The 11,344-nt window shown below is 41.6% G+C and overlaps 1 protein-coding gene across 1 annotated transcript; it reads right to left on the bottom strand.

Moving 5' to 3' along the window:
* Window positions 1-3,496: 3,496 nt before the first annotated feature.
* On the bottom strand, window positions 3,497-10,711 carry LOC311038022 (extracellular calcium-sensing receptor-like; the record flags this gene model as incomplete). Its single annotated transcript, XM_084047317.1, has 7 exons — window positions 3,497-4,410; window positions 4,689-4,812; window positions 4,897-5,124; window positions 5,418-5,693; window positions 7,768-7,974; window positions 8,653-8,922; window positions 10,439-10,711. 7 exons carry the CDS (start codon window positions 10,709-10,711, stop codon window positions 3,497-3,499), a joined length of 2,292 nt encoding a protein of 763 aa, XP_083903443.1.
* Between the last annotated feature and the right edge of the window lie 633 nt (window positions 10,712-11,344).

Below are 11,344 nucleotides of genomic sequence, written 5' to 3'. Positions count from 1 at the left end.
ATCCTTATCTTGAGTATGCAAACATTTTGTTTGTTTTCAAATATACTAATTTAGTTAGGCGGGCACAGATGCCCCTTTTTGAAAATCAACCTTGAGCCACGCAGAATTCCTCCATTTTTCAAGATGGCAGCCAGTTTTCAAAATGGCTGCCAGCGAGCCTACGTTTTGGACGTGTGCAGCGTTATCCCACTAGGTCTCATTAACAGTTGGCGACTATGACGCACGTTAAATAACTCCCAAAACCCCTGGAATATCAGATGGCACCGTGGCGTCAACGTTAAGGCTTAAGTTCAAACGTTTAATGGTGTTCACTTTTTGTATCTATTCCACGCAACCTTTATTTCCTTTATGTTCAGCTTGTCAATCCCACGGGCGTGTCATATTGGCCTACTAATGAGGGGTTGATTCTACAGGTGTGACATATTGGCATAATGGACCCTTCATTAAGCCCCACCCACTCCACTCTGTGACTGGTGGTGCGAGTTGGTGGTGCGAGAAAAAACATGGCTCCCCATCCGCTTCCTGTCTATTTCCTTTTTTAAAACGTCTGCATCTCCGAATGTGTTTCCGGTGGGGAAAACCGGTCATGCGCGATTGCTCCTCGCGAGTGAAATGTTATCGTTCCAGGATGTGGCCAGGGTCATCGCGCTCCATGAATGCATGCTTTTTTTACGTGGATTTGCTCGTCCATGGGAGTAATGGCCATGGATACACGACGGTCGTCTTTCTCGACCGTCATGGATGAACTTCAACCTGGTGTTTCTCCATTTACGGCCCGTACATCTACAGAAAAGTTCATATTTCAAATATAAAGTGCTTATCCCATGGCCACGGATGTTACATTCATGTACGGGCTTTCAAAAGTACCCGTATCATCCGTATTGTTCAATAAAAAGCATTTTAATCTGATCGGTGGCCATTTTCTCCATATGCTTTCAACTAAGCGACCATTTCGGTTGGTATGTGTATTGCACTCTGATACATTATAATTCTATGAGAAAATGGCCACCGATCGGATTAAAGTTTTATTGAACAATACAGAATATTCGGGTACTTTTGAGAGTCCCGTGCATAATTTGAACATCCATGGCCATAAGGTAAGCAATTTATATTTGAAATTTGAATGTTTATATAGATGTATGGACCGTAAATGGAGAAAATGCAAACACCAGGTTGAAGTTGATCCATGACTGTCACAGGAGTCTTCATGTACCACGGGGTAAGACTATACAGTAGCAGTTAATACATTGACAAACAAATTAATGAATATACTTTAACGTGCAGAATCCGAAACAGGCAGCGCTGTGATTCTGAATTTTGTTACGATTACGGTGATTAGTATTATTGACACCACCTGGGCGAGTGAGTCGTGTAACTTTCTCAACGTTAAGCTGTGTATGTGTTCAACAACACAGCTATGCAGCCTTGCAGTTTAAGCCCAGATTTCAGCTTGGGAAAAGAAAAGAACCCTCCGACGATTTTTGGTATGTGGAATCTGTTGCTGGTTCATAGTCACCATTGCGTTATCATGGTATTCCTATTCTTGCTATTATGTTGCAAATGATTGTGTGTGTGTGCGGGCGAAATAACATTGACAGCTATGGCAGGTGACGAAAGCTTGCCAGACCGATGCCAGGCTAACAACGGTTTCTAAGCTGGCATTGGACAATCGCTTTTGGGGTGGGATTTAGCGAAGGGTCCATTAATAGATCCTGGAATTCTAAAAGAGGGCAAAGATAGAGCCAAGATTGAGGTGCTTTTAAACTCCTTAATGGACATTTTGGCCGGCACGTGCCCATTGGTTGGTAGTGTTATGAAACCTTAGGACAGACAATATTGTTTGCATTTCTTTTGTCGATGTAAATATCACCCATTGAAACCTGAGCCATATAATTAGAGAGTTGCGTCACCTCCGTTCACTTCATCGGGCCAGTCCAATTGCGGCTCGGAAGGAGCCGAATAGTGACAAAGCCCTGAACCGGATATTTACAGAAAGTTTCTTGTCTATATAGGTCTAAAATCACCCAACTTAGTATTTAACACTTGCGTGACTAACCGGTCAAACTGACCGATTTTGAGAATTTAAAGTGGATTATCTTCCCTCATGCTCTGAGGAAGTTCCCCTTCCATGACTTTTCCTAAATATTCGATTCAAATCATATCGTTTTTTTTAAAATCTGAAACGTTTTCTAAATATGAAATTAGCTATAATTATACCATATCTGACGTTATTTTTCGGCTATTTTGACCGGACTCACCCCTCTCTCCCCTAGCCAGAGAGCGCTTCACACCTCCAGACCACCCGGACCGTCATTTTCTAGTTAATGGGTGATTTGCATTTCACTGTCAGCCTGGCCAAGCGACTTCTCTCCTTTAGGCCAATACTAATAATGAAATAAAAAGTACAACTGTGTTGTTCTCATACATCTAACCTCTAAAAAATGCTGTATTTCATCCAAGCATTGTGTGCAGCATGCGTCCGTATTTGTTTATAGTCTAGCCTAGATTCTCTCTCTTGCTCTTTCTCTATGTTGCCATGTCTGCTTATTATAAGCAACTTTGGGCTTGTTTTTCACATATTTCTATGAAGACACGTTGTGAGCTATCTATCTGTAAGGGCAGACATCTCGTTATATTCATGGCTTGATTTCTCCCATTCCTTAAGCTTATAAATGTATATATATATATAGTTAAATTAAGAGCCTATTATTATAATTATATATATAATTATAATTATATTATAATGGTAATAATTTTAATTCACTGTGAGAAAGAGAACATTTGTTGTGTTGAAGCTGCCACCCTAATAAATGTAGCAACAGAAACTAAATGCTTACATTTCATTGTTTTGTTGTTTTTATTTCACACTTGTTTTATATTCTGATGTAACCATCATTAAAAAACAATAAACGTTGTTGAATTAGGACACATTCTTCGTTGCTGTTATTTCTAACCTTTGATTGCCTTTCTACAAAACCATATTTGATAGACATAAATGTCTTTGAAATGTCTTTTTTTCATAAAGATTTTACATACAGGATCTGCAGTTACCATTACAAGTTAGCCTATTTTATAATGTTTCTGCCTGCCTGCAACAACAACATATAATGTGAGCTCACTGAGCAGAGTGGAATTGAAATGTTAGTAGCTATTTAAAAGACAGTGGAACCCCCCACTGTGTCCCGCAGCACGGGGGACAAGGTGTCAGCTCCTCTGGAGCGCAGAAGGGAGATAGTGGCCAATAGAATAGCAGTCTTTTGGACCTGAATTTAGAAAGCATAGGGGATGGTCAAACCGCAGTCTTGCGAGTGTTAAGGGCAATCAACTTTTTACAAACTTTCTTTATGATAGATAATAGATAGTTTGCATCTCTGACTGGATTTAATTTAATCTGGTAGAAAACTGAATCTATTAAAAGTGTTCAGCAATCAAATATATCCAAATAAATATATTGATATAAAATACACCAAAAAATGTTATCATTGAATTTCTGCTTCTATGTCTTCGTGGCACCGCGACCCATAATGGACTTTTTAGTGTTTCTCTCAGGTTTCAAAATAATGATATAACACTTTGGTCCAAACAGTGCCACCATAAGGCCAAAACTAGATGCTAAAATAGCAAATACCTCCACTACATCTGCATATTTGCCTGGAGAGCTGATATATGCTGGGATAAAGGCTATCCACACGGCACAGAAGATCAACATGCTGAAAGTGATTAACTTGGCTTCATTGAAGTTGTCTGGAAGATTCCTTGCCATGAATGCGAGGACGAAGCTGAGGAGTGCCAGTAAACCGATATAACCTAGTAACACTGCAAAACCAACTGTTGATCCCACTTCACACTCATAGACTATCTTATCACTGTGGTATTGTGTGTTTTTATGAGGAGTTGGTGAGGAAGACACAAGCCAGGCTGTGCATATTGTTGCCTGGATGGAAGTAAGAGCCAGAACTGTTCCTCTCTGCTGCATGGCACCGAACAACTTCATAATGTCTGCACTCCCAGGCTTGGAGGATTTGAACACAGCCAACACCACCATAGTCTTTACCAGGATACACGAGACACACAGCACAAAGCTGATCCCAAATATTGCATGCCTCAGCTGACAAGTCCAAAGCCTGGGACGGCCAATGAACAGAAGCGAGCACAGGAAACACAGTTTGAGTGACAGCAAAAGTTGGAAGCTGAGTTCGGAGTTGTTGGCGCGTACCATGGGTGTGTCTCGATGATAGACGAAGATTCCCAGGACAATGGCACAGATAAGTGTGCCTAGCAATGAGATCGTTGTCAAGGAGATACCCAGGGGCTCGTGGTAGGAGAGGAACTCCATGCTCTTAAGGACACAGTGGTCACGCTGGGGATTGGACCAGAAGTCCTCTGGACAACTGGTGCAGTCTGTAGAGTCTAAAACAAAGAGGACAAGATTAAAGGGACAGACAACTACAGTATTACATTACATTACAGTCATTTAGCAGACGCTTTTATCTAAAGCGACTTTCAATAAGTGCATTCAACATAGGTAGGGAACGAAACTACTAATCACCAGAAGTCTTAAGCACATTCTCTTCTAAAACAAGCAACTGAGAGTATACCTAACGCTAAGGTAAAAGTGCAATATATCAGCTACCTGCCTTCTTAAACAGTATCATTCTAAACATAACCTACAGTATATGTAAACCTACCAGTCTCATTGCTGATCTTTCCCTCAGAACAAGCAATGCAGTCAAAGCAGCAGACAGGTTCTCCTTTCCTTCTGGCCACACGGGTTCCAGGGGAACAGCTCTCGTTGCACACTGACCGAGGAGGCTGCAGAGGAAATCAATGATCAATGTCAGTCCAAACTAAATTGCATTCACATCATAATTAATTATTTTAGAAAGCAAAAGTGACCTTATTGGTTTCAAAGTTCCAGAAGATACTGTCTTCATCAAGGATGAGTTCTTCACCTGCGGAGGCTGACTTCTTGTACACACCTACATTGTGAACCTTTGTGCTTCCATCAGGCAGCCACACCCAGTTCATGATATCACAGATTGGAGAGGCATCGCTATTCTCATCAAATGATACTTGATCACCAAATGATGTGGTGAACTCAATCTTTTCCAGGTAATACACAAGCTAGAAATGGTGATGAACAAAATTATGAAGAGCAAGAGGGGTGGGTTTCTGTGTCCCAGCACAGCATATGTATACCCCCCACCCTCAAATAAATAAATAAGAAAGAAAAAAAACATTGGTATACTGTGGTTTACTGCAGGCAATAAGTATTATTATACGTATATTATAAGTAAATTATCAATATTTTCATTTTCATCATAGTATGTCAGTCTTTCAAGCTTTGTACCAATGCCACATTTACATATTTATTATTCAAAATTAAATCTCTAGTAAACTGTGTATTAATGTCACACCTGCCATGGCTGGACTGTCTGCAAACTGGCACAGCTGTGCCCAGCGAAAGGCCCTCTTCCTGGTACACATTGCAACATGTCATGGAGGGCATGGGCCAGAGCATACACAGCCTTGTACACATTATACTCTGGCCTGAGGTCAGACACATCCAAAAGTGTACTTTCTGCTGTTCCCAGGTCCTCTTGTCCAGTACACACCCTTCCACCAGCATCCACCCACTCTGACGGAAGGGGGGAAAATTTGCACTGAAATGTGTGCTCCCAAAACTGCCTCACCTGATGAAACAAAATGAAGAAATATAATACTTTGTGAATATTTACAGACAGACATCAGATTGAAATTGCAGCTTAAAACCATATTTTATCTTGCGGGACAGCCTAACGCTTCAGCGAATGTGATCTTCCCTCCAACCAAGACTAAGAAGCTAGCAGAATCATCAAAAATTGTGTTCACCCAACAACGGATTGTTTCAGAAGATGCCACATGGAAAGTGGCTAGTATGATAACTTACTACTAGCCAACTGTCATACTAGCCAACAGTGTTCACATTCATTTTCGGAAAGAAAAAAACATGATGATTGCGAACGCAGCGGAAGGAGGCGCGCCGCTCCGCGCAAGTGGAGCCTACTATGAAACCGTGCTTGGGTTGTGTCTCTGTGTGTCTGTGTGCATTATGTGTGCACTGCCTGTGTGCAGCCAAGTAAATGTCCAATATAGACGTACCATACATCAAATGAAAGGTCTTTGAAAACTGAACACACCTGTCAAGGTTGTGTTTAAGCCCGCCCCTTCCCCCGGAAGCCACGCCCCGGAGAAGGCTCCTAAAAACTCCCCATTGAAACCCCATGTTAAATGAAAAGTGCCCAAATCGCTCCCAAACTTTTTCTACCCCCACTAAGTGGGGGTCTACGAACAAATGCTTCGGCCTCTGATTTTGGCTCCGCCCCCCGGAAGTGGGTGAAACAGCCACTTCAAACACTTGTTCAAAAACATTCAATTTTTTTTTGTTGTGAATTTGTATTTTTTTAAGATGCTCATTTTAACGCAGAATTCTTTGGTATTTTTTTTTTTTTTTTTTATCTATTGAGCCATCTCATTTTGTATTCATGATATAATAGTGATGTCATGAATAGTCCCCTTGCCTGACCAATCAGAACGTTGATGGGCCTGACCAATCAGAATGTTGACGGGCCTGACCAATCAGAACTTTGACGGGCCTGACCAATCAGAACTTTGACGGGCCTGACCAATCAGAACGTTGACGGGCCTGACCAATCAGAACTTTGACGGGCCTGACCAATCAGAACGTTGACGGACCTGACCAATCAGAACTTTGACGGGCCTGACCAATCAGAACTTTGACGGGCCTGACCAATCAGAACTTTGACGGGCCTGACCAATCAGAACGTTGACGGACCTGACCAATCAGAACCTTGGCGAGCCTGACCAATCAGAACGTTGACGCAAAAGCCAGGTATAGAGGGCCGCTAAAAATAGAAAAAGTGCTCCTCGGAGCACAGGTCTCCGCCAGGTCAGGTTATTATGGCCTCCTGGTGGCGCTATAATAGGCCAATGTGAAAAGGGTGCCATTTATTCTTAGGCCTTTCACGGCAATCAGACACTGCATTCATGATTTGAGGCATTTTGTTCCAAAAATGTGTTTTGCTAAATTAGACCTGCTGGTGGCGCTATAACAGGCCAATGTGAAAAGGGTGGCATTTCTTCCTCGGCCTAGTGGGAATGTGCACAGATCCGTGTTGATCACATGACTATAGAGATACTGTGTACCGATTTGCATGACGTTTGGATAAAATCTGTGGGGTTAATATAAAAACATGGGTTTTGCACAAATCGGCATCCTGGTGGAGCTATAACAGGCCCATATACATTTGGGGCAGAGGTTCTGAATTGGCATCCAGGGAGTGTGTGTGCACAGTTTCACATCTACCGGGCCGACAGTGCGGGAGATTAGCTGCTCACACACGGACTTACAGGTGCAAAACATACTCTCTCACCATTCCTTTCGGCCTGGCGGAGACAATAATAATATGTACATTGAAACTATACAAACTACAGGATGTCAGGTCAAAAAGTGAACCTAGCATATGTCTAAATAACATGCTATCTAAATGACATTTTAACCGTTGCATGAGACTGCAACGGTCGGCACGGTTAGGTCAATATGTGCTAAGGTGGAGTCTGGAGAGGTGACTTTTCAGATTACGGCGGAATATATATATATATATATATATATATATATATATATATATATATATATATATATATATATACACATACACACACACACACACACACACCTTGAATGTCGAAATCAAACACAAGACTCACTATGATATTTTCATGGCTGTTGTCAAGGTAATTTTCAGGATGTATTTTCAACAAGAAGTCCTCGAGGCCTGGTATCTCACCACGACGGACGGCAATACCCAGGGTGCCTCTCAGGTAGGGCATGTAACGAGGAGTCTGGAGGTTTAACTGTTCTATGAAGCTCACATCAGCTATCCACTGCAGACCCGTCAGCTTCTGCTTTACCACCTGTTGGTTGTGATCATCAACTAATAAGAACTAATAAGGGTAATAATAATAATAATAATTATTATTATTATTATTATTATTATTATTATTATTCTGTAAACTATCAAGAAATGCATTTAGTTTTAGCAATGAGATGTGTGAATGTTTTGATGCTTATTGTGCAGACAAGAAAGAATAACGATACTGTTACTGAGCATTTAATCTGATTAAATTACATTGCAATTAAAGGTAGGGTAAGTGATTTGCAATTATTCAAATAATTGCAAAATGGGTCTATGTTCTGATAGTACTCGTTAAGGAGTCTCCCATGTCTATCCAGCTCTTTATTAAACAGAAAATGCATTTTCCGTGCTCTCTCCTGATTGGCTCAAATGTTGTCACCTACCTTAAAATGTACGTTTACTAAAGAGCTGGAGAGACCCCTGTGACCGAACAAACGCTCTGTAGCAATGATTACTATAAAAAATATAGTACTTTAACCTTTTTAACAAAAAATACAAAATAATACAAGAAATATAACTTACCCTACCTTTAACTAAATGCTTGGAGTTAAATATCATATATATCATATAGATATGAAAGGACGGCTTCTTTTCAATAGAACTCATTTCAGATTCCCTCTAATTCTTCCTAAGTGTTCCTAAGAGTTCCTAAGTTAACATGGATCATAACCCCAACCTCGTCCATCAGTTTAATCGCGCGGATCCCATATTCAATTACAAAGACCACACGAGCTGTGGATTTCTTCATCACAGAGACGATCCCCTGAAGTTCAGCTGGGTCACTGTCCCAGGGCAAAACCTTCACATACGCCAGGCAACCCAGGCCAGACTGGGCCAGCTCAGACTGGAAGATTTGAGCCGCATCGCGGCCATAGGCATCACTAGCAGACAGCAGTCCAACCCAGGTCCACCCGAACCGTCTCATGATCTGCAGCATAGCTCGCACCTGAGCGGATAAAGAATGGAGGGATACAGAATTAAACTGGATTATTCACATAGTGGTTCATCCTTGACCTTTTGGCAACTGAATTTCCCCTGCAGCATCAATAAAAGTCGGCCTATCTATCTATCTAGTACCTACCTACCAAGCAGAATTTTCTGGTTATAATTCTAATCTACGCACAAATAGATCACAGTTTTGAAGGCCTAAAGATGCTAAAAAAAATGTTTTAGCAACTTTGCACACGTCTCATAAATTATGAGATGAGACGTGTGTTTTATGGTACTTGAAAATTAATTAAATTCAATTATACATTTTAATTAATCCTAAATGTCCACTTCAGAACGCACATGTACAGTATAATCTATTTATCTGCCTACCTACCTACCTACCTAGAGTACCTACCTACCTACCTAGAGTACCTACATACCTACCTACCTACCTAGAGTACCTACCTACCTTCCTAAATCAGTGAATCTCCTACATAGATTCCACAATGAAAATAAAGAGAGAGACAGGCAGACAGACAGACAGACAGACAGACAGACAGACAGACAGACAGACAGACAGAGAGAGAGAGAGAGAGAGAGAGTATACGGTATACAGGTAGATCTGTTACATATTTCACGACCTGACTTGTTTACGTGTTTTGCAGTCGAGACCAGGCTGAAATGAGAGGTTATATTATACAATGTCAATTACACTAGAGAGAGGTATTTGTCAAGTGCGTGGAACATGAGACTTAAAGGTTCACCTGGATGGCATTACTTATGACTGTTCTGAAGAAAGAAGGGTACTGATTCCGCTCACTTAGACAGGAGCACATGGCATAGTGACTTATCTGAAAAACAGGCACAAGACGGGCGGGGCGGTTGACGAGGCTGTTTTCAACACTCATCTAGATTTAATCATATTTGAACTGGGGACCCCCCAACATAACCCCCCCCCCCCCCCCCCACCCTGACAAGCACTGGGAAATGTAGGAGTTGAGGCATTACATTTAGAGTGCGTTCGTAAATTGCGCACCGGAGCGCACTCGCCTATTAGTTTGTATTGGCCAGTGCGCTCAGTGCTGTATTTCCGAACGCACCCTTAGTTTGACTTGGTTCCACAGATAAATATTGTGAAAATAGCTGATCTACAAGCTCACAACGCCTCTCAACGCTTGTAGATCAGCTATGTTCACAACATTTGCCTCTTTCTGTTATCATTGACAATTTGGCCAACATCTGACCAGTTAAAGTAAAGTATAGTAAATATAGTAAAGTTTGTTGACTACTTTTGATGCAGCAATTGTCTTTTTTTCATTACATTTATTTTCATGTATTTTCTTTTAGCACATAAACGAAAGCAAACAAAGTTGATTCAGACAATATAGAACATCACCAAACCCAGTACAGTTTTTTCTTTATATAATGTTGATTTTGCTATTTTTATTAGGAAGAAACCCCGGACTGGATCAGTGGATCCGGATCCGGATCTTCAAATAGTAAAATCAACAGGGGGTTCAAGTAACACTTACCTGGGGCACTCTGTACAAACCTAATACACTAGAAATGGCAATAGAATGTGCTGAGGAACCAACACCCACAATTCCGAGCACTGGAGGAGACCCAACACAGCTCTCATCCAATTGAAACTGCTCCTTTCTCCCACTGATCAATGACAATGCTGCACGGAATCCGACTTCCAGCACGGCACAGGTATCATAGATACTATAGCCCAGAGTCACATTGGGTAGCAGGCTGGGGTTTCTGTTGATCTCTGTAATGGCAAATGCCATGGTCTGGGCCATCCTTAACCCATCGATGTTGAAACTAACACACAAAACGCCACTGTAACGTTGCATATTTATATTTACAGAAATATACAGCATCAACTAATGATATGGTACCGTATGTCAAATCAAGGTCCCCGTTCTCTTGCTGGCTATTGTACTTGTGATACTCACCCGTGGCAAATGGGTTCCTGTTGCTCAGAGGTGAAAGACAGGCCAGGGAAGACAGAGGAGAAGTGGATATCAAGCAAGCCACCGAGAACCAAGTCCCCAGGCTTGTAAATTCTGCTGAGATTAAACTGTGGCAGCAGTTCACAAGAAGAGGGAGATGATGAAGACAAAGGAGAGAAGGAAGAGAACAATATCAAGCATGAAAGCAGTTGTATGTCGAGAGAAGCCCTCATGACTGTGCTCCTCTGTCTAACCACCTCCCCCTTCTCTAAATCCATTGTCCGGTTATGATGTTTTATACACAATGCTGTGCCATGCCGTGCCACCTTATGGCATTACGTAATCTTTGACAACACGCATCTGAGCAGAGGCAGAAGTCGGGGCAGGGCTTAACATACATGAACGATACTTTCATATGAAAATAATGTGTGCCCTTCTGTGTCAGTGACACCATCTCACCATGGCTCTTCATTTGTGAAG

Source organism: Gymnoscopelus microlampas, assembly GCF_963454915.1.
Source record: "Gymnoscopelus microlampas genome assembly, chromosome: 21".
NCBI lineage: Eukaryota > Metazoa > Chordata > Actinopteri > Myctophiformes > Myctophidae > Gymnoscopelus > Gymnoscopelus microlampas.
This window is presented reverse-complemented; position numbering and strand designations above follow the sequence as displayed.